Source organism: Gopherus flavomarginatus, chromosome 3 (genome assembly GCF_025201925.1).
Source record: "Gopherus flavomarginatus isolate rGopFla2 chromosome 3, rGopFla2.mat.asm, whole genome shotgun sequence".
Classification (NCBI taxonomy): domain Eukaryota; kingdom Metazoa; phylum Chordata; order Testudines; family Testudinidae; genus Gopherus; species Gopherus flavomarginatus.
The window spans coordinates 223,738,381-223,763,154 of record NC_066619.1 but is presented as its reverse complement, the minus strand read 5'-3'; the positions used below and the strand labels follow the sequence as shown (position 1 = coordinate 223,763,154).

At 41.4% G+C, this 24,774-nt stretch overlaps 1 protein-coding gene across 6 annotated transcripts in view; it reads right to left on the bottom strand.

Moving 5' to 3' along the window:
- Positions 1–24,774, bottom strand: part of SNX25 (sorting nexin 25) — a 157,999-nt gene that overhangs the window by 62,732 nt on the left and 70,493 nt on the right. For all 6 annotated transcript variants that reach the window (XM_050948375.1, XM_050948374.1, XM_050948372.1 and 3 more), the window contains exon 7: positions 13,223–13,413. In XM_050948375.1, coding sequence (XP_050804332.1) covers positions 13,223–13,413 — 191 coding nt within the window. The remainder of the gene's footprint in view (positions 1–13,222; positions 13,414–24,774) is intronic.

Below are 24,774 nucleotides of genomic sequence, written 5' to 3'. Positions count from 1 at the left end.
TCCGCTGGTCTCTTTCCAATTTTTCCATATTCTTCTTGTAGTGTGGGGCCCAAAACTGGATACAGTACTCCAGATGAGGCCTCATCATTGCTGAATAGAGGGGAATGATCACATCCCTCGATTTGCTGACAATGCTCCTACTAATACACCCAAAATGCTGTTAGCTTTCTTGGCAACAAGGGCAAACTGTTGACTCATATCCAGCTTCTCGTCCACTGTAACCCCTTGGTCGTTTTCTGCAGAACTTCTGCCTAGCCACTCGGACCCTACTCTGTAGCAGTGCATGGGATTCTTCCTTCCTAAGTGCAGGACTCTGCTCTTGTCCTTGTTGAACCTCATCAGATTTCTTTTTGTCCAATTCTCTAATTTGTCTAGGTCCCCCTGTATCCTATCCCTACTGTTCAGTGTATCTACCACTCCTCCCAGTTTAGTGTCATCTGCAAACTTGCTGAGGATGCAGTCCACGCCATCCTCCAGATCATTAATGAAGATACTGAACAAAACTGGCCTCAGGACCAATCCTTGGGGCACTTCGCTTGATACTGGCTGCCAACTAGACATGGAGCCATTGATCACTATCTGTTGAGCCCAACGATCTAGCCAGTTTTCTATCCACCTTACAGTCCATTCATCCAGCTCATACTTCTTAAACATGCCGGCAAGAACACTGTGGGAGACCATATCAAAAGCTCTGCTAAAGTCAAGGAATAACACGTCCACTGCTTTCCCCTCATCCACAGAGCCAGATATCTTGTCATAGAAGGCAATTAGGTTAGTCAGGCATGACTTGCCCTTGGTGAATCCATGCTGACTGTTCCTGATCACTTTCCTTTCCTCTAAGTGCTTCAAAACTGATTCCTTGAGGACCTGCTCCATGATTTTTCCACAGACTGACGTAAGGCTGACTGGCCTGTAGTTCCCCGGATTCTCCTCCTTCCCTTTTTTAAAGATGGGCACTATATTTGCCTTCTTCCAATCATGCGGGACCTCCTCCAATCACCATGAGTTTTCAAAGATAATGGCCAATGGCTCTGCAATCACATCAGCACCCTCAGATGCATTACATCCAGCCCCATGGACTTGTGCATGTTCAGCTTTTCTAACAGTCCTTAACCTGTTCTTTCACCACTGAGGGCTACTCACCTCTTCCCCATACTGTGCTGCCTAGTGCAGCACTCAAGGAGCTGACCTTGTGTGTGAAGATCGAGGCAAAAAAAAGCATGGAGTACTTCAGCTTTTTCCACATCATCTGTCACTAGTTGTGTCATAAACAGATAGCTAAGGGTTAATGTCTCTTTCACCTGAAGCACCTGACCAGAGGACCAATCAGGAAACCGGATTTTTTCAACTCTGGGTGGAGGGAAGTTTGTGTCTGAGTCTTTGTTTTCTGTCTGCCTGCTTTCTCTGAGCTTTGGAGAAGTATTTCTGCTTTCTAATCTTCTGTTTCCAAGTTGTGAGTACCAAAGAGTTTGTTTCTTTTGTATTTACATGAATATAGTGCTGGAGTGCTTTGATTTGTATTCTTTTTGAATAAGGCTGTTTATTCAATATTCTTTTAAGCAATTGACCCTGTATTTGTCACCTTAATGCAGAGAGACTATTTTTATGTATTTTTCTTTCTTTCTTATATAAAGCTTTCTTTTAAGACCTGTTGAAGTTTTCTTTACTGGGAAACTTCAGGGAAGTTGAGTCTGTACTCACCAGGGAATTGGTGGGAGGAAGGAGTCAGACGGAGATCTGTGTGTGTTGGATTTGTTCGCCTGACTTTGCATACCCTCTGGGGGGGGGGGGAAGGGATATTGATTCGGTGATTCTGGTTTCCAGGACTGGGAACGGAGAGGGGGAGTCACTCTGTTTGGATTCGCAGAGCTTGTGTCTGTGTATCTCTCCAGGAGCACCTGGAGGGGGGAAGGGGAAAAGGATTATTTCCCTTTGTTGTGAGACTCAAGGGATTTGGGCCTTGGGATCCCCAGGGAAGGTTTTTCAGGGGGACCAGAGTGCCCCAAAACACTCTAATTTTTTGGGTGGTGGCAGCAGTACCAACTCCAAGCTGGTAACTAAGCTTGGAGGTTTTCATGCTAACCCCCATATTTTGGACGCTAAGGTCCAAATCTGGGACTAAAGTTATGACAAGTTGCCTCCCCCATTCAGTAAGGACCCCAGTAACGAGCAAGTGCTGAGAGAATGCAGAATCAGTCAACATTACGCTCGGCTGATGCAGCAACTCATGAGGTCCGACACCATCAGGTGGTCGAGGGACATCTACATAGAACACATCACCGGACATCAGCAATACCAGGAAGGATGAGCTGGAGTGCCAAGGAGAAGCACACTGGGGAAAGTAACTGAAATACTTTCCTCATGGACAATCTACCCTAAAATGCTCAATTACTGAGGGACAAGCTACACTCATTCCTATATTTGCTTTCCACAATCAAATCTCTGCACAACTCTTCATGAGTAATGTACCTAAATACTTGGATGCTAATATCTAAACTGTATTCTTAAATTTATTCACCTAAATTTGGGTTACTGCTGATTGTGTACTATATGTATCATATGACTTTTAAAAACAAACCTTGTATATAGGATAATCTAGGCACTATACCCTGATGTACAGAGAGTCTTTTCTCAACCTGCATATTATATAATTTAACATTAGCTTTAATAAATATTCTGATAGCTGGCTAGTCTATATGAAGTTTATTTTATAATCCATAATCCAGTTTCTCAGACAAAGTGTTAATTTGGAGGCTGAGTGCTTCACACCTAGCTCACTTTCTTGGCTTTTTTGAATTTGCCAATCAGCAAAAAAACATATTCATACTTTTCATAAGCAGAACAAAAGCAATCACTTTTAGGCTGGGTTATAATTCTTAAGCTATTCTTTAAACACAGCAGTTAATTGAATGTTTATTCTTCATCTTCATACAGTATTTCTAAAATATTTATTTTCATTAGACAGCAATTCTTTGAGAAGCCATTTTTAAAGATGTAACAATAGGAATAGCTAGTCTACAGGAACAGTCATTTAGTCTTTTAGTCACTGCGTCACACTAGGTGCTCATGCTCAGTTGGTTATCTACCATGACCCCTGAGTCCCTTTCAGCTGCACTGCATTCCAGGATAGAGTCCCCCATTTGGCAAGTGTGACTACATTCTTTGTTCCTAGTAGTGACCTCGCATTCGGCTGTATTAAAATGCATATTGTTCATATGACACCACCTGGGAGCTACTTAATCACCTCAGTTCAGCTTTTTTAAGTAAGATGAAAGAGTGGCCCAGCTGTCTCGGAGATCCCCAATGGTAAGAGCTCCTTGAATCAGAAGGAGGATGCTTTTTCCCTTTGAAATTTGGCTACCTGTTTCCAAGAAGACCGTAGTAGTGGCTGTATACAGTGTTCCTCCTTCCACCCTGCATAGTGCATGGTGCTTTGCAGAGAGATTCAGAACAAGTCCATCTGCACCCAGGACATTAATGAGAGCTGTCTTCACAGTAGGCAAGAAGCGCAGGAGTCTTCCTTGAAGAATGCCATCTGACAAGAACAGAGCTGAGAAGTGCATTTCAAAGGGAAAAGCAACATTCTTTTTCTAGTTCATTCGCTGACCTCAGCGGTGACATGCAGGCAACCAAGCTACTTTTAAATTTTCCCTTTACTTAAGAAGCATTTACACTGCTCCTTAAGTAGCTTTTTGAGTCAAACCTAAACTTTAAAAGAAGCCTGGCTGCCTCAAGGCACCAATGAGGCAAGTAGTTGAGCGTGGGTCACAAGATTTAAAAGACCTTTCGAAGGTGTTTCTGCTGCATGGTGAGAAGTGGGAGGAAGGAAACCAACAAAGGAGGTAAAAAAACAACCACCTGTACATATGTACAGTACATGCCATCATCCTAAACAGGGCTCTGGAGGAGTACCATGCAAACTACTGATAAGCTAGTTAACACCTTTTCTTCTGAAAGGATCCCAAAGCACTTAAATTGTATTTATATGGGAATCATTTAGCCCACTGATGTGAATGTAGCATGCGTTTAGCAGCACACAATTTAAAAACATTAAAAATACTGAATCCAGTTGAAACCTCAAGAATAACGTTAAGAAGAGTGAGTTGGAATTTTGCCAGGGTACTGGGGTTATCAGCACTCCCCATAAAAAAAGCGTAATGGGGCTCTTTAATGATCAGAAGCAGTCAGGATCTTTGTTTCATGTCCTTCATCTTTGGATCTCACCTCCAGCATCAAAAGGTTCCTATCTCGAAAAAAAAATTAAAAAAAAAAAAGATACTTTAGGCAATGTAGCACCCTGTAATGGCCCAATTTTTTGTCTGACCAAGCCCACTTGTTTTGGGTAACAATCAAGTGTTTCATGTTTGCCTTAATTGCAATGTTTATTTTTAGTCTCATTTTCAAAAAATTTCTAGCTGTTAAGCCTGTGCCATGTCTTCTCTCTATTTTTCACACTACAATCTTTTGGAATTGGCTAGTTCTACTTACATTAAAAAAAAAACCTGCTTGTGTATTTAGTGAGCTGCTATCTCTGAGGTCACACTGTAAATCTGCAACAATTCATTTGCTTCTGTCAAAAAAGGCTTATTATTACACTGTTTATTACAGTAATGGTGATCAGAGTATCCAGCAGGAGGACAAAAATGACAGTTCGAAGACTAGTCCGTGGGCTCAGCTTTAGTGCTCTACACTGGCATATTACATGCCCCTCCAATCTCTTTCATCTAGACGGAGAGCGGCTGCAATGGGAGAGCAAGGAATGTGGGTATGAAAAGCAAGCAATCCTCCAGGAGGTAGACAAGAATTCAGAAGTGAATGGGGAGAAAATGCCATCGGAAAAAAATAAGTTCTCTTCTATTAGAGTCCCTAAAACAGACACTCATTCCCTCTATTTTTTTTTAATTATTATTTCTATTGTGTGTGAATTCGGTGCTTTTGAAGCTGCTGAGCTGAAAAAAAAAAAACAGAGAACTTCACTCTCGCTAGGATTATTTCTAGAAGCTGGTACATAGGGTGACTAGACAGCAAATGTGAAAAATCAGGATGGCAGTGGGGGATAATAGGAGCCTATATAAGAAAAAGACCCAAGAATTGGGACTGTCCCTATAAAATCAGGATATCTGGTAACCCTACTGGTACAGCACAGGCAGCAAGTTAGACTGAATGCTGCCTCAACCCTGACCTGGTGGAACCCCTCTGGAGGGAAAGAGTAATTCAGTCTCTTAAGTTCATCCAACCATTGGCCTGTCTGCTAAAATTGACAGCAATGGGACTGATTTTTAAACATTAAAACTTGAAAGTAGTAATTGACAGCTTTGCAGTGGGACAGGCTGTTGTAATAAATATCCTTTCACAGTGGCAGCTATGTCAGCTTGACACTAGTTTGCAGGGGCAGCTCTAGCTTTTTTGCCGCCCCAAGCACGGCAGGCAGGCTGCCTTCGGTGGCTTGTCTGTGGGAGGTCCCCGGTCCCGCAAATTCAGTGGCTTACCTGCGGGAGGTCTGCTGGTCCCACAGCTTCGGCATGCCCACTGCCGAATTGCTGCCGAATCCGCGGGACCGGCGGACCTCCCGTAGGCAAGCCACCAAATCTGTGGGACCGGTGGACCTCCCGCAGGCAAGCCGCCGAAGGCTGCCTGACTGCCACCCTCGCAGGGACTGGCAGGGCACCCCCCGCAGCTTGCCTCCCCAGGCACACGCTTGGAGCACTGGTGCCTGGAGCCGCCGCTGCTAGTTTGCATACGACTCCATAGCTGTTGTCATCTTAAATGTGCTAATTATTCAGTTATTTATGAAGATTGCACTTTTGTAATTAGCAACTGAAAGTGCAAAATGACATCTGTGTGTTTAAAACAATCTGTGTTTACTCAGAAAAAGTCAGTTATCGGGTGTTATTTCTGTGGCAAGAGGAGATATTTAAATAACTTTTCCTTTCCAAGAATTCCTTTTTTTTTTTTTTTTTGGTTAGCCATCTGAAATATCCTGCAATCAACACACTGTGCATTTTATCTGCTACTTAAATAATTCAGTAAGCCATTACAGTCCCAACTGATTAGATCCTTCTAAGTATTCTGGGGCATAATCCAAGCCAAGGGAATAATTTAATGTCAGAAGAAAGCTAGTCAAATGTTATATATTAGATTGTGATTTGCCCTTCTGCAACCTAACACCACAAAAAATTATGATCCTCCAAAGCAGTTCAGTCTTAAATTTTCAGTGCGTTGTTAGATTTCATTACAAATATTTCACTGATAAGAAATATGGTCTAGGGGAATGAGCGTTCCCCAGTTCTAATCACTCCATCAATGACATTCTGTATCACAATCACTTATCTTGCTACCTCTATTTACCTACCTTTAAAATGAGAATAATCCTTACCAACCAACCTCAGAGCAATTGTTCAGTGGATTAGTTGCAAACCGCTTTGTAAATATAAGGTGCCGTAAGAGCTAAATATTGTTAAGTAAGACACATGGTCACTTCTTCCATCACAAAGGTAAGATCATTATTTGTTTTTAATCATCAAAAATACTAGATAAAATTCTTGAAGTTTAAGAGATCTGAAACCTCAGATATTCTACTTCAAACCAACAATGTGCTTATTGTGTTTTTGGTCTCTTTTCTCATTCCTTATTAAAGAAGGTATACAAATGAAAGAACAATCTTTGTTCCTTAAGAGTGCACCAGTTTCTATATACGCTTGGTCTCTTACTAAATGATAACAGTTAGCTCTTCTGTGGCGTAGTGTTTCTATCTATAGATTACAAAGATTTAAATTTTCCAGATGGGGAAGCGGAGGCAAAGAGGATGAAGTCACTTGTTTAGGGTTACTGAGGAAGTCACTGGTACAGTTGGAACTAGAATCCAAAGGATTAGGCTCCCAGTTCAGGCCCATCTATCCTCTGGACCATGTTACCTCCCTAAATTGTAATTCCTTCATGGTACAATAATTTCCACAGCAAATCAGTCATGATGCCATAAAAAATTAGGACTTCAAGGAAAAAAAAAAAAGAACCACTAACAGTTTAAATCTTAAGAAAAGATAGCATGAAAACGCACACTTTATTAAAGAATAAGGTAAGAGATACTGATGAATGATATTCAATTTTTTCATAAGGCATCAGTAAAGGAGTTTTTTTTTAAAAAGTCAAAGGTGAACAAAAATATCAATATTTTAATCATCATCAAAATAAATGACAAGGAAGTATATTTTATGACGGAGCTAAATGTTCATGATTATTTTGCAGGACTGGACTGCAACATACATACAATTCAAGACCTATACTGCTGAGTTCGCACTACACTACCCTTCTGTTTTGAAGAGGCAGGATATTGAACTCTGCTTTGAAATGTTCTTTGAAGGATTCCTGTACGTTTCAGTATCACTGTTGCTCACTATCAACCCTGATTAGAAGGTAGACGGAAGTTACTCTGGCACACATACACGTTTGGATCACGTGCACATCCTCAAACCAACATACATTGAGTAGATCTAATCTTAGAACTGTTAGCCTCAACAGTGACCCTTTAAGCCTTTTTAAACTCTGAAGCAGCTTCAAGGTTGAGGAGAAAACTAAGCAGCAACCTTTATCTCCTTGAAGACAATGGTTAAAGTAAAGTACACAGAACTTCCTGTTCCTCACAATTCTGAGCAATCCAAGACCTGGTGATTATACAGTGGGTGAGACAAATGTGAAATCATTATTTTATTGAGAACTGTTAATCCAACACACCAGTGGCCTGCCCAGTGCTATTGTAGGGCTCTATACTATGAATTAAATGCAATAGTATCTAAAAAATAAAATAAAACTAGAAACCTTTAAGATTCTCTGAAGTTTGTATATTGACCTCCAAGCAAAAAGCATCTGTTTTACAAGCAGCTTTGCTTTTGCTGTCAGAGAAATTAGCATAAATTTTGGATCTTCATTTTTTTCATTCCTTTAATCTATAATACAAGTACTACTACATAATAGACCAGGGTTTCCCCACATACACACTGACCTATTCATGAAACACTGATATATAGCTAGTAACTGTTTTCTAAAGCACAAAATCTGCTATAGCTCAGGAAAGAGTGCTACCAGAGGAGAGTTTAGTAAACAGAAATCTATTTCCTATGAGGGTTTTCTGATAGGAGGATAGTATCAGAGGGATGACCGTGTTAGTCTGGATTTGCAAAAGCAGCAAAGAATACTGTGGCACCTTCTAGACTAACAGACGTTTTGGAGCATGAGCTTTCGTGGGTGAATACCCACTTCATCGGATGCATGATAGAAGGATGGTATTTATAGATTCAGGTAAGAGTACTTCTGTTTTGATACTCTCCCTTTTCTGGGAAACAGAAAAATAGCAGAAAGTGAATGATACAGGAAAGATACCCCCATGATGCAAGATAATAATCATGACATGATCCCATGTAAAGGATACTGTTTGTACCTTGATTACGATAATGCATTTTTTTCAAAAGCAAATCATACCTTAGGAGGGCCTTTGGCTTTGTGGCAATAGATAGACCCACCATGCTGACTAGCAATCAAGGAATACTGAGCATTTATCATTAAGGAGCTCTGGCTATTTTCCCTACCATTTACTCTGGGAAGAAATCCAAGCAAAACGCATACTTTCAGGCTAACACATTACTTACCTGCCATGATCTTTTTTACTTTAGCATATACAAGAGGCAATGAGGGAGGGAAAGGGATAAGAGTTTTAAGCCCTTTCCCTTCACGCCATCCTCACAGGGTTAGTTATCCAGATATAAAGATAACTTGTGACACAAAGCATGAGGAAAAGAGGCTGGAGCATCAGAAATCACATTCAGAGTGTGGTCACTTACAACGAAGAATCAATGTATATACTTTGTCTGCGGTGGAGGGAAGTTAATTTTTTCTCTTCTACTACAATTTCCACTTAGCCATGATCAACAGAATGCCTGTGCAGTCAGTTGTCTTTGCCTGAGAACAAACTCAAATGGTTTCTGGCTGTGAGGAGTTTTTCATCCATTCTGTAGATTGATTGAAATCAAGACTGCAAGTGCTCCAGGGACTACTGGTTGTTCACAGAACACAGTTTGGGAACCAGTCAGCTAAAGACTCTGTACCACACTTCTTATAGATAAGATAATGTAACTGCACCAGCTTACAGATTATGTAAATAATTCTTCAGTGAATACTACACAACAGGAACTTGATCAGGCTACTGCATTGCTGTGCAGGTGTGATTTTTTTTTTTTTTAAGAAAAATTATAAAGCTCTTAAATAGATTATAAAGGGTGCATTATATTCTACCTTAATTCAAAGGGCATACTGTTCTGGAACCAAATATCATAACCAATATAGCATAAGGATCAATGTGATGTTTCACTCCATATTCTTTATGCAAATATTCTTATGATATGAATATAACATAACAGATATACTTTATGCAATATCAGTCATGTAAGGTGTCATTGGAAAGGTTATGATTTACTGAATGTGATTATTCAATTTGTATGCCTGTATCATTTCTGTATCTGAAGTTAGGAATATTGACTATGTATCTGTATTTCACCTATGCTACTTTGGGTGACGCCCACTGCTAACACTTCAGGTATAACAATGGAAAAGCCAGACAGGGCTCATGGCCCATCAGCGAGAACAATGGACTGTGAAAAGGCATGGCCTTCCTGCAGATGCTCCATACTGCCACTGACTTCTAGACGTTGTGATACTACAGAGTCAGGTGGTCTTGTCACCTGATACTAAACATTACCTGGGACTTTTTGTAACTTTCCACTGGAAGGGAAGGGGGGTCAAGTTTGGGAAACAAAGGATTCCCGCCTTATATATATATCCTACTTAAGGGTGGGAGCAATGCAAAGGGGACTCCTACTCTCCATAGCCGATCTGCCAAAGAAGAAAGACTGCAAAAGCCACCTGAAGGGAAGGCAAGGGGGAGTCCAGACTGAGACAGGGGTCTAGTCTGAAAAGGAATATAACTGGAACGCTGAACCACAGAAACTTTGCAGCCTGCTTGCAACAATATCTGGGGTGAGAAATACTATTTGTTACCAATTTATTTGGTGAAACTAGCTGTGTGCATGTTTGAATTCATTAGCTTAGTAATCTGCTTTGTTCTGTTTGTTACCCCTTTTACCACTTAAAATCTGCCTTTCATAGTTAATAAAATGTGTTTGGTTTAAACACAAACACAATTTCTGTAATTTCTAACTGGGGGGGGGAAGAAGTATGCACACCTCTCTCTGCATTTAGGGAGGGGGCGAATGTCATAAAACCTTTGGGTTTGTACCCCTTAAAAGGAGCAAGCACCACAGCGTTGGAGCAAGTCCCTTAAGCTGAGTCTTCCCAGAGCTGATCTGCAGCTGGGTGTGGCCCTGCCTGTGTATGTGTTAGAGGAGGCTTTAATAGCCTGGCTCAGCAAGACAGGTAGGGGGCCCAGGCTGGCAGAAAAGGTAGACTCAGTGGTATCTCAGCACATCAGGTGGCTTTGCAATGGGTCCAACCTGTCACAGTCAGTATCCCAGCTAACTACAAAATATTGATTCAGCCAATAGCCAGTTTTATTAGACATCTCGTTAAAAATATACCTATTTACTTTTAAATTCAGGGCCTAGCCAGAGCAATCAGATTCAGGCCCATGCAGTAAGATGAAAATTAAATGCAACACTATTTAAAAAAAAAAAACTAGTTTGTATATTGACCTAAAAGTAAGATGCAGCTGTTTTATAACCAGCACTGCTTTTGCTGTGAAAGAACTGAGCATAATTTTTTCCTCTTAGCTTTTCACGCCTTTAATCTATAATACGAGAAAAGGAACCCTGACTTCACTTCCAAATTAATTCTATAACTGAAGTATTTATTAAAATGAGGACGTTTACTGGAAACACAACACCTCTATCCAACCAAAGAGGAAGGTTGCAGTATGTGTGGCAGTGACAAAAGTATAATTCTAAGCTATTAGTCAACTCACTATTCATTTAAATAGTACCACATACTCCTCAAGTCCATTAGACTAGTTCAAGCATCTACTACACACTTCAGTATTACCCAAAATACATCAATAAGTGTTCTTCAAATACTTCATGCATTGTAATAGGAGAAAAGCAAACGTCGTGTTTCATATACATTTATTAACTATTCTTTAAACAATATAGTATCTTACAGGGCTACTGGAATGACCAGTCTCTTCTTTTCTTTTTTTTTTGAAGAAAGGTGAGGGCCACAGGGAGTAATAAGCCAATATTAATTCATTTTGTTAAACAAAATAAAACAAAGAGAAGTCCTGCCACATGTTGGATATTTCTACCTATGTCCTCAGCAGGGGCTGGGCCAATATCTGGGGTAGTGCTGGCTACTTGCAAATACAAGTTTGGACTGCTGCTGTTGTTAAGGCCTGGTCTACACTGGGGGGTGTGGGGGGAAGAATCGATCTAACACACGCAACTTCAGCTACGAGAATAGCGTAGCTGAAGTCAATGAATCTTAGATCGATTTAGATTGACTTACTTCACGTCCTCGCGGCGCGAGATTGACGGCTGCCGCTCCCCCGTCGACTTTGCTTCTGCCTCTTGCTGAGCTGGAGTTCAGCAGTTGACGGGAGAGCAATCGGGGATCGGTTTATCGCATCCACACTACACGCAATAAATCGATCCTGGACAGATCGATCACTACCCGCCGATCCGGCGGGTAGTGTAGATGTACCCTAAGACAGGGAGAGCATACAGGGAAGCACTGCCAATAAAAGTGGGCTCCCTCCCAGAGCTGAGCTACGCAGTCTAACCCCACCAGGGGGCATCTGATCTACAATCAACAATTTCATGCTGTGTCTCTCTTCTGCCCAGCTTTGTGTTCTTCTTCTCCGCTCACAGGGCATGGGGAGTAAGGCTGGGAAGCGCTTTCCAAACCCTGATCTTGGAGAAACAGATGGCAGTGGGAGAGGAGAGATTTTTGGATCTTGTCCTTTCAGAATATCAAAGGCTTACAGATGGGTAGTTCTAGTTCACCTCTCATACAAATGCTGCCACCACCACCATGGCAAATACTTATGATTGACAGTAGCTTTACTCCTGTGAGCAGAGTCATTAATTTAAAATGAGACTGCTCACGTGCATCATAGATTCATAGAATCTATGATGCACGTGAGCAGTCTCATTTTATTGTTCACTGTTTGCAGGAGCTGACCCACAGTTAACAAAACCCAGCTGCCGATAGGGCCCCCCCTTAGAAGAGATAGAAGTGATTTGTGGCCCTGTAAGACAGGTTACATTAACAATAGGATCCCTCTGCTTCTGAAATAGATCAAGACTGGCCTAGCACTTCCTATGACAGATGCTTTTATATAAACATATTTTAAAAGAAAGGAAAAAGAAAACAAACCCTTTTCCTCTCAGACTTTAGCTTTTTACTTTTCTACACTTACTATAAAATGGTAGAGTGCCATCTACAGTAAGAATTATTTTCGAGCAATGGAATTTTTTTTCTGATTCTCAACCACATTACAATTATTATAACAATTTAATGAACTTTAAAAAAGACACTTGTATAAAGACTAACATTTCTCTCTCTCACCTATGTAAAAAATGTAGCATTTTATTTTTAACTGCAATATTCCAATTACTGAGCTTAGTTCAAAGGGCACAGAAAGTAGAGTACATAAATTATTAGCTCTATTACACTTTATTATCTTAGATAATTAACTGGAATTTTCATTTTTGCAGCTGTTGGCTAATGCAACAATGTATTTCCAAGACCTACTGATTTAGTCAATAGTCTTACTGAACCTCTTCCATAGTGGTTGCCATTGAAAAATGCCAGTTGCCTTAGACAACTAAAATATTCACGGTATTTCCTATAATAAATATAGGGAGGACCAAGAAATATTGCAGATACGGAGGTAATCTTATGAAGACCACCACTGTAAGTGTGTCTCGGTCTACTATATATGGCAAGTCTGAAAATTTAGCAAACTCGTGAGCTGAAGAACCCTTTATGAAGATCTATACACAGACAAAACAAGTACCGTGTATTTAACACATTACAATGTATTTTGCAAGGCAACTATTGCCATAATTTCCCAACACTGAACCAAAAAGAATGAGAAACAATTGCACCAACATGTTTCCCTTGGATAATACTCATTCATAATTAAAAGTGAAGTATAAAGTGATCAAATACTAACACCTGGAAAATTTTCATTCTAGCCTTATACACACTATGTAATACTTACCTTCTGGCTCTGAGGGCCATCCCCCTCATCAGAGATACCATCTTCCTGCTGGTCATAAGCCGGACCTCCTAGAAGCCTTATTCTCTTCTCACACTGCTTCTTTGCCACAGTCAGCTGATTAATGTACCTTTTCACATTGCGGGCCCTCAAGAGGTCAGCTTTCATTGCAGCAGTTTCTTTACCTTTAGTATCTATGATAAACAGCAGAGAAGAAAGAAGTTATCTTTCACAATGGAAAACTTCAGATTACAAGCTTCTGAAGTGTTTGTCATTCAACATACAACTGGACACTGAAGTAAAAAAGCTACCAGTCTGTTTTGGAAGCAAATAGAGTATGTTCTAGGATATCTCTACTAACACAGCAAGTGTACATATAAAATAGTTAAGAGAAAAATCATGCAAATATACGAAGTATTTAAACACAGCTCCACATATCTGTCATCTGACCTTGTCTAGCACTGTGCCTCTGTTATTCCAGTATCTACTTAAGAGATGGACTTGAGCCAGATGAAATCCACTCAAAACAACAGTCCTTTCAGACTATACCAAGACTGCACAAAATGTTGTTAAATTTGTGATGACATGAGAAAAATATTTTAAAAAATTCAACAGAATGAGGCTTGTGCATAAAACATAGGCAATCAGAGTGCTTCAAGTTTCCACACTTCCCCACTGCACCTTCTCCATAGTTTTAAAAATGCCTAGTTAAAAACAAAGATAAAAACCAAAAGACGTAGCACTGAAAATTATTTCTGTACTATGCCTGAACGTGAACAACTCCTGCAAATCCATTCTGTTTGTTAAAAGGTAGTACAATGCTGTTGCTCAATCACAAAACTTCTTATACTTGTGCAGGCATGTAACACGAGCTCTGCAAGCAAGCTACATGGACAATTCAGGTTGTACACAACTCCGGATTAAGCCAGTATTCAGCGATGAATGGTCAGATCTTTACCCATTTGGCCATGTTTTTACAACGTGCGAATATTAGAAAATCCAGTTATGCACATGAATATAGTGTTTTATTTTTAAAAACAGTTGCCTCAAAGAAATAACCACATGGGAATACGTATACATGCAAGTGTGCTACAGGGAAACCCAACATGAATGATTTTAAACTCACATTTTCAATTAGGTTTCAAATATGTTAAAGATTCATCTTACAATCTGGGTACTATTTTTGTCTTCTTTTTTTTTTTTTTTAAAAGAAAGCCTTTCATCTACCTTCATTATATAATAATATTTATATATACACATAGTGATGGTGGATGGGTGGCTGTCTCGGTTAACCGGACTCCATGCATCTGAAGAAGTGAGTTTTTTTACCCACGAAAGCTGATGCCCAAATACATCTGTTAGTCCTTAAGGTGCCACCCAACTCCTTGTTGTTTTTGTGGGTTAATCAAACATATACATACATATGCATCCATGTATGTGACAGAGACAGGCAGCCACAGATTTGGAGCTGCTCTATAACAATTTGTCTGAATGCTATCTGTTGCCTGGTTATTGGAGAGTTTTCTGTATGACAATGTTGGTTTCTCAGCAGGAGTCTTTCTGGAGAAAAAAACAAGCAAGCAGGAAGGAAAAGAATGGCTCAAGACAGCCATCTCTCAAACACTTAGGCCTTGGCTACACTGGCACTTTACAGCGCTGCAACTTTCTCACTCAGGGGTGTGAAAAAAACACACCCCTGAGCACTGCAAGATACAGCGCTATAAAGTGCCAGTGTAAACAGTGCTGCAGCGCTGGGAGCACGGCTCCCAGCACTGCAGGGTAAACCCCATCAGGAAGTGGAGTACGTGCAGCGCTGGGAGAGCTCTCTCCCAGCGCTGGCGCTGCGACCACACTCGCACTTCAAAGTGCTGCCGTGTTTCAAGTGTAGCCATACCCTTAGTAGTTGTTAAGGAACAGCATGAGAACTATTAGCTTTGATGATTTTGCCTCCACCTCAAGCCAACCTACAAAGCTGATTTTGACCAGGACAGGAAGAGGCCCAGGAACATATAACTGTAATGGGATTTAAAGGGCCGCTGTCTCAAGAAATCAGTTATTTCAGGGAACTTGATAGAGACACAGGGACCCATTGTCTAGGTCACCATCACGGAATGGTAGTGTGCTAGGTCAGATTGACCTGCATGTAGCCTGTTTTGAAAACCGTTTTTTCTCTAATATCTTGTTCCTACTGCTAAGATAAATAATACTTTGGCTTTAAGGAAGCTGTCTGATCATAGTATACCCTTGGCCACAGACTCCCGAAGGGAAGAAATGCACATGTCCAAACTCAAAGGATCTGCTCAGTAAAAATGCTGGATACTAAGTACAGTAGCCCAGAGACTGGTCTAAGAGTGTGAGACTTGTGCAATTCCACCATAGGATAAGTAAACACATTAGGTCAAATTCATGAGAGGGTGCACCAGAGAGACCACAAAAGGGCAGCTAGCCCTGTAACTGTGTGCATGAGAAAAAGAGAACCCACACGCACACAGAGAGGGAGAGTATTAATAAAACAGATGGGGAGGGGAGGGTGTGAGAATGAGCGGCCCGCGCACATGGAGGGAAAGCATTAATAAACGGGGTGGCAGGAAGCCTTTTGGGAAAGCATTTTTGTTTAAGATTGGTGTTGGTTTGGTGTTTGACACAAAAAATGTGGGCTGCAATCATTCAAACTGTCAGAATGTTTTTGTTTTATCTTATGACTTGCAGTGGAAATGGCAAATGATAGATTTTAATTTGGCACCTCTCAATGCCTGTCAAAATTCTTTCTTCATTGTACATTTTGCAATTTGGGTAGGGGGCAATTTGTACCTCAATTCTTTTTCCCCCTCTCTCCTCCACTTCTCCCTTTCTCTCACATATGCAGCAACTTTTAGCCAGGAGAGTGAAACAATACATTAAATGCTCTGTTGACTCATAGATAAGATTGCACACCATGGAGACAGATGGCTCATTTTTGAGAGTTAACTCATTTTGTCTTCTGCTTGAATGAGTATCATCACTATAATTTACTATTTACATGGCATCATAGATTTGCTTAACACTTGATAACATAAAGTCCTTATATTCTATGTATATAGATTACATACAGAGTAAAGGCATAAATGGGCAAAGAAGGAGGAAATAGTGGGGTGAAAAAACAGGAAAGTTCTTGCAGGAATAGCTGTACTTGTATTTTGTCTATGTGTTACAGACAAAGGAATTCAGAGGGTTCATTCACCTTGAGTTGTCTTAGGTTAACTTCCTGGGATGTTCAGTTTCATAATACAGTATTAGCATGGTTGCAAGATAGACTGTCAATGGAGAGTGACAGAATGAAGAGTGGCAGAAAAGTGGTGGAAAGTAGTGTTTTGAAGAAGGATTTGAAGAATGTGGATCAGAGCACTGGGGTAAGCCAGGGAGAGGCGGAGTGGTGTCCTGAATGGGAAGTGACAAAAGGAGCATTAATTAATAGAGGTGCAAGTTAGTAGTATGAGAGATTCAGAAGGAACAGAAGAACAGTTATGCCTGGGATAGGGAAGCTCACGTACCCTAAGGTACAAATTCCTATTATCTATATGGATATCTACCATTTTTAAAGAAGGGGTAGGAAATAGGGGAAATGGAAAAAAATGTGTCTGAAATAATTACTAATATAGACTGTCTGCATGGATGATATAATTAATATGAACAGTTGCAGTTTTGCCTGAGATATTCTATTCTGTCTGTATGTGAATGGTGGAAAACATTCCAAAGAAACAGACATTAAAATGGATACAGATGGCAAAACCCAAGTAGGTTACAGTAAGATATGAAGCCATTATCATCACATGCTCGTGGTTTGTGCTTTTTCTCTTCTGCCCTATCATTTAGGAGCAAACAGCAGAGATCTTGATCTTGTGGGGTTCTCTGGGGACAATTCAGAGAGAACCTAGCACTCAAAAATTCATGCTGCAGTCTAGAAAAAGGGAGACTTCCCCTTTCAAAAGTTTAAAATACAGAAAGTGAGAGTCCAATATTACAAAATGTCAGTTACCTCCCCCAGAATGTATATATAGTTGAACATAAAGGAAACAACTTAAAATTTGCCTATAATTAGGCGAAAGGTCAATGACCACATGGGGACATCACCTGAGGAAAACAGGTCAAGGAAAGAAAGACATGTTTGTTTCAAGTACTCCTCCTGAAAGATTTTTGCCCAATCCCTATCCCTAACAGAACACAATGCGTGTGAAAGTGAAAGGAATCGAAGGCTTTTTATTTTAGAAAATATGAGTGAATGTCGTCAATTCTACAGGATTACAAGTGTGCCGTGTTTCTATATGCAAAGGGTGGGGGAGCAGGAACAAAAAGTAAAACAAGTGGAGGTGGCTGGAAAATTTTCAAAGTATTTTTTCATCAGACTTTGCCAATTCATCAAAATCTAAAGGTCTTGCAGAGTCCTTTTGATTTCAATGAAGCCATTTTGGAACTAAGCAAAATAAAAGCAACATATTTTATTTAATTTAGACTTTCCTGTTTCATTTTACTTAATGCTGGAAAATTCCATATCAGTGCAGGACAAGTGCTGGTCACACTTGGCATATGTTTTCTCTCTCAATGAGTAAATATCAGCTCAGTTTATCTACATGACCTCACAAGTTTGTTAAAAATGATTAACTGACTCCATTCTTTTGAAATGTAACAAAGGTCTGTTGCTCAGGAACACCCCATGCACACCCAAAGCAGGAAAAGGAGGAAATGCCAAACAAAGCACAGCTGTGGTGTTGTTGGTATCAGTAATATAACACATGGAGATGTGTACTATGTGCAACCAGGAGCCAAGACTGCGCAGTAGTAGTAAGGGAAGTGGCGTTATAGGCCCTGGCTCCCATGTAACAAAGAAACAGTTACTTTATTACTTTGTTTACTGTTAGAATAACAACACAAACAACTATTTTGGAGACTGAAGGAGTTGGGTGGAGGTACACATAAACCAAACAACCAACTTTAAGAAAAGGAGATTGGCTGGGATGCCATAAAATTTCCTCCTCTTCCCTGGGTGGAACCAGGGGAAGATTGCTCAGCCAGACTAGCCATGGGAACCAGCTGGCTGCAGCATCAGCCCATCACTTCAGGAACCTCTTCTGCTGTTCCTGAAGTGGCTGTGGAGGTGCTCCTGGGCCTCCACTTTCTTGGACTACGATCACCTACCCCCCGCCCCCCCAGTACCCTAGTGTGAGCCTGCAGCTCCTCCTTCTCCTACCCCACTGAGAGAAGCTCACTCACCTGCTCCCTCCCAGCTTGCAGGCATAGCCACAGCCAGTACCACACCTCCAAGAAAAGACCTGGACGAGGTGCTGACAGCTGTACCTGGGCACACAAGGAAGCCGGGTGTGTGGAGACAGCCCAATGTTGGGGTAGCAGTATAGGGCTGGCAGTTCAGGGACAGGACCCTCGAGGCACTCCCTGCCACCTCTGGCTGCTGCCTCCTTCAGATGGACCACAGGGCTCTGATCCCAGACTCCCTCCCCTGCTGAGGTGCCAGGATCCCCTGCTGCTACTACAGAAAAGTGCTCCCATACACTACTCCAGGCACTACTGCCATTCCAATGAGGCACTTCCTCCTTCTTCCCTCTCTCTCACCTCACCCTCCCCAGTCTTCTTACCCATCCCAGGTAAAATTATTTTTTATTCTTGAAGTCAGTCAGTCCTACCATTAACATTTCCAACAGCGGAAACATTAAAACACCACTAGGGAACTTTTAGTTCATGCCAGCAGGGTTTACGTGGACCAGCCAGTGTGCAACATGTGAGTGCACTTCAGGAATCACACTCCTGTAGCGTGCAGTGCGGCTTCGTGTTGATATGCCCTAAGTCAAACGCCTTACAGAAGTCCAAGTCTGCTATGTCAGCAAATAGCAGACTTTACTCACACCATTCCTGTTATTTCCTTATGTGTTCTCCCTTACTTACAATATTATTGTTCTAAAATCTGGACAATTAATACCACCACTCAGATACCACAGCAATGGATGCAATATAAAGACCAAGATAAAGACAGATAAAATTAGATATGTAGTTCTTACAAAAACATTAACTAAACTTCATTCTACTGTTTAATGAATATCTGCTCCTCTTGATAGAAATAGCATAAAGAAAAGGTGTGTCTGTGTATAACTACTAGATTATATTGTCAAAGGAAAAAAAAATCTTGCTTTTCACAACAGTGTTTTGTGAAAGTAGTGGATTTGTTACTGACATCATCCGCTGCAGCTTCTGGGGTATTAACCCAACTGGCTAATCTGGAAGTGTCATATACACACAGCACTGTATGTATTTTTGGCAAAACCTCTAGAGCTGAGCACACACAGTGCTTACTTAATGTCATGCTGAAATATATAAGTGGCAAAAAAAACTGCTTAACATTTTAAGATGAAGGTCAACAGTGACTAACCCTCACTTAAGCATTTACTGATCATCATAAACCTCTGTAAACTCTCTGAGACTGAACTTTACATTTTTAAAGCCTGTCTGGGCCTAGAAAAGTATTTGCTTAATCCCAAAAATGCCAATTGACCTCAAGTTGGAAAGTACAGTAAACAGGGTTCTTTCACAAGCCCATGACAAAACAGCTAAAATAAAGGTAAAACTAATTCCTTTGAGGTTAAGGAAGAGAATTACTCTTATTTATAAGCACTTGCCACTAGTTGGTTAATCATAGAAAATACTTATACAACCTAAGGGGAATTTTCCAATCAAGGATTCCAAGAATGGCACTATACATAGTAAACATTTCACAAGGGAATGGGGATGGAAATTTAAAACTGACAAGTGGGAACACTATTTTTCACATTTTAAACCTAATGCAGGGGTGGCCAACCTGTGACTCCAGAGCCACATGCCGCTCTTCAGAAACTAATATGAGGTTCCTTGTATAGGCACCAACTCTGGGGCTAGAGCTACAGGCGCCAACTTTCCAATGTGTCGGTGAGTGCTCACTGCTCAACCCCTAGCTCTGTCACAGGCCCTGCCCCCACTCCACCCCTTCCTGCCTCCTCCCCCGAGCCTGCTATGCCCTCGCTCCTCCCCCTCTGAGCCACCTGTACGCCACAAAACAGCTGATCAAGAGGTGCAGGGAGGGAGGAGGAAGATGCTGATCAGCGGAGCTGCCAATGGATGGGAGGCGATGGGAGTGGGGCAGGGGGAGCTGCAAACATATTACTGTGGCTCTTTGGGAATGTACATTGGTAAATTCTGGCTCCTTCTCAGGCTCAGGTTGGCCACCCCTGACCTAACGTGTAATCAACCTGTAAAACTAACTGCCACAAGACATAATGAAGGCCAAGAGTTTAGTGGGATTCAAGAAAGGATTGGACAGATTTATATAGCCAAGAAGCATTTTTACAGCAGCACGAGACTTATTAAAGTAATATAAGTATTCATGCTCCAGTAAATACCACCACCTGTAGTTGACCGGGATTAGGAAGAAAACCTGCTTAGATGCAATTCCAGGATTTCATATGACTTTTAGTACAGGCATCCTTACGCCTTCCCCTGAAGCACCTGGTACAGGTCAGAATCAAAGACAGGATACTGGATTAAGTGAATGTGAAACTCTGGATTTTTACATAGCTTTTAGGATGTACAATTCCCTACAAGGTGGCAAATTCCAGGACGCTAATTGAATCTTCTGACACTTAGATTAACGTGATAGGAGTAACTCCAGTGAAAACACAGAGAGAGGTCCTGTAGGGAAGAAAACTTAGGCTAATATTAGTTTTGTTGTTTAAGTGAGCAATAAAGGCAAACTTCTGGAAGGGAGTGAGTTTGCACTATTCTCCAGTGAGTATCCAACATGCATATCCTCTGTCTGGAGCAGGGTGAGAACTCCTCTCCTCAGAAGTTATGTGAGCAGGTGCCCAATGACAGGCATCTGTCCAACTGAACAGTGGAAAAGCAAGCTCCATTAGCACTAGCATGTTTGGAAGATCTCAGTCAGGAAGAAAGAGAAGATTCAGTGAAACTGCTTTTGGAAATGTTAATTAGAAACAACACTGGGTATGCCTAGGTCAGATGCACTATAACCCAAACCCTGACCTGCAGGAACTATTCTCTCTCTACATACAGCGTTGAGAGTAGTACCTGTTCCAGCACAACCATAGTTCTCTGAGCACAGCCTATCACCGATACAGAAACAAAGAGGGGTTCATGCTAGAGTTTTGTTAGAATTAAAATCCAATAGCGCCTATGCTGTGCTGAAGATATAAAGTGCTGTCTGAGTACTGATATTATTACAGGCTGACCTACTGGCTTTAAAAAAAAAAGTACATACTTCAAGTCAGACTGAAGACTGAGCTTCAGGGTAAATTATGTCTAAAAGATGTTTTTATAGCTGGTTGTTTAAGAATTCTCCCCACAAACAGTCCTGTTGCAACAGTTCTGCTTCTCCATTAGTCTTCAGTTCTGCCTATAAATACAAATATCTTTATACACCTCTACCTCAATATAACAAGACCCAATATAACACGAATTCTGATATAACACAGTAAAGCAGCGCTCGGGGGCGAGGGGCTGCGCACTCTGGCGGATCAAAGCAAGTTCAATATAATGCAGTTTCACCTATAATGCGGTAAGATTTTTTGGCTTCCGAGGACAGCATTATTTCAAGGTGGAGGTGTACTTGATGGGAATGCTCACCCTGAGAAATCTAGTTCTGCACCAAGGATTTCTTGGGCAGAGTTCCCTTTCAGGCCACACTTTCTCACTCCTTGCTTGGAAGGAAGTGATTTTGTCAATTGTGATGCCTTTTGGACAATTAAAATGCAGTGTCTGAAAAGTTCTAATGAGAGAGTTTTTTCCAATCCTCCTAGGATGGATGTTTCTGCTCATGCTAGAATCATGTGGAAGGCAGGGAACTGAAAATTGGTGGGTGATGCTACGAGCCTTGCTGGGCTGTTGGCAAAAACTGTAAGTAGAGATCCAGTTAAGTGTAAGCTATTTGGCACAAGGATTGTATTGTCATATTGGTTGGTACACCATCTAGCAAAAGGGTGCCCCAGGTCCTGGTTTGGGCCTCTTTGCACTAATGTAATACTACAATAATAATAATTAATAACAGAACAAAAATGCTGAACTGGAAGAGTAAAAGAGTTGTACTTTTAAAAAAACACCACCACATTTTTAGATTATGAACCACCCATTAGATTATTAACAGAAATCAATTGAAAAGTTTACTATTTGCAATTCTACTCTATCTTTACTTTCAGAATCTCTCTTCTAATTTGGACAATGAAAATATACAAGTTAGTTTTATTTTTGTCTCTTGCCTGTTTCTAGTCAATTTCAGTTTCTGGTTCTCTCCCACTTACATAATGCTACAATGCCTATGTTAAAATACTGCAGAGGAATATATATCATCTTAAAAACTGTTTCTGCTAGGATTAGAATGAAAGAAGCAGAATTTCACAGAAATATTTCTACCAGTTTTAGCAAAGAATCCTATGGCACCTTATAGACTAACGGACGTTTTGGAGCATGAGCTTTCGTGGGTGAATACCCACTTCGTCGGATGCATGTAGTGGAAATTTCCAGGGGCAGATATATATATGCAAGCAAGCTAGAGATAACGAGGTTAGTTCAATCAGGGAGGATGAGGCCCTCTTCTAGCAGTTGAGGTGTGAAAACCAAGGGAGGAGAAACTGGTTTTGTAGTTGGCAAGCCATTCACAGTCTTTGTTTAATCCTGAGCTGATGGTGTCAAATTTGCAGATGAACTGAAGCTCAGCAGTTTCTCTTTGAAGTCTGGTCCTGAAGTTTTCTTGCTGCAGGATGGGCACCTTAAGGTCTGCTATAGTAAAAAATCCACTGCTATCTACATACTACACAGACTACAGTGAGAGATTATGCCATACTCTATCACAGAAACTGAGGAACCACCTGATCAACATCCTATACAGCAAACAAGAAAACATCAAAAAAGAGCTCTCCAACCTGGAGACTCATTAATATCCAAACTTCCATACAAATGGACTTCACTAAAATAAGACAGGAGATCTACATTACTCACTTCACCTCTCTACAAAGAAAAACGGACTGTAAGCTGTCTAAACTCCTACCTGTCTCATGGGGCCACAACCGTGGTACCCCTAACCCACCCAGCAATATTGTCAATCTATCCAACTACACACTCAGCCCAGAAGAAAAGTCTGTCCTGTCCCGGGGACTCTCTTTCTGCCCTGCCACCCCCACCAAAATGATACAGTTCTGCGGCGATCTGGAAGCCTACTTTCGCCATCTCCAACTCAAAGAATACTTTCAGGACAACACTGAACAGCGCACTGATACACAGGTACTCTCCCACCAACAGCACAAGAAGAACAACTCCACATGGACTCCTCCTGAGGGTCAAAATGACAGTCTGGACCTATACATTGAATGCTTCTGCCGACGTGCACAGGCAGAAATTGTGGAAAAACAACATTGCTTGCCTCATAACCTAAGTCATGCAGAATGCAATGCCATCCACAGCCTCAGAAACCACCCTGACATTATCATCAAAGAGGCTGATAAAGGAGGTGCTGCTGTCATCATGAACAGGTCTGACTACCAAAAGGAGGCCGCCAGACAACTCTCCAATACCAAATTCTACAGGCCACTTCCTTCAGATCCCACTAAGAAACTACACCATCTACTCAGGACACTCCCTACACTAACACTGGAACAAATCAACATACCCTTAGAGCCCCGACCAGGGTTATTCTATCTACTACCCAGGATCCACAAACCCGGAAATCCTGGATACCCCATCATCTCAGGCATTGGCACTCTCACTGAAGGACTGTCTGGATATGTGGACTCTCTACTCAGACCCTATGCCACCAGCAACCCCACTATCTCCGTGACACCACTGATTTCCTAAGGAAACTACAATGCATTGGTGACCTTCCAGAAAACACCATCCTAGCCACCATGGGGGCAGAGGCTTTCTATACAAACATCCCACACACAGATGGAACACAAGCTGTCAGGAACAGTATCCCTGATGATTCCACAGAACAACTGGCTGCTGAGCTCTGTGCCTTTATCCTCACACGCAACTATTTCAAATTTGATGACAATATATATCTCCAGATCAGTGGCACCGCTATGGGCACTTGCATAGTCCCACAATATGCCAATATTTTTATGGCCAACCTGGAATAATGCTTCCTCAGCTCTCATCCACTCACGTCCCTTCTCCACCTATGCTACAGTGATGACATCTTCATCATCTGGACCCATGGGAAGGAGACTCTGGAAAAATTCCACCACGATTTCAACAGCTTCCACCCCACCATCAACCTCAGCCTGGACCAATCTACACAGGAGGTCCACTTCCTAGACACCATGGTACAAATAAGTGATGGTCACATTAACACCACCCTATACCAAAAACCTGCCGACCGCTATGCCTACCTTCATGCCTCCAGCTTCCATCCCGGGCACATTACACGATCCATTGTCTACAGCCAAGCACTGAGGTACAACCGCATCTGCTCTAACCCCTCAGACAGAGACCAACACCTACAAAATCTCCACCAAGCATTCTCAAAACTA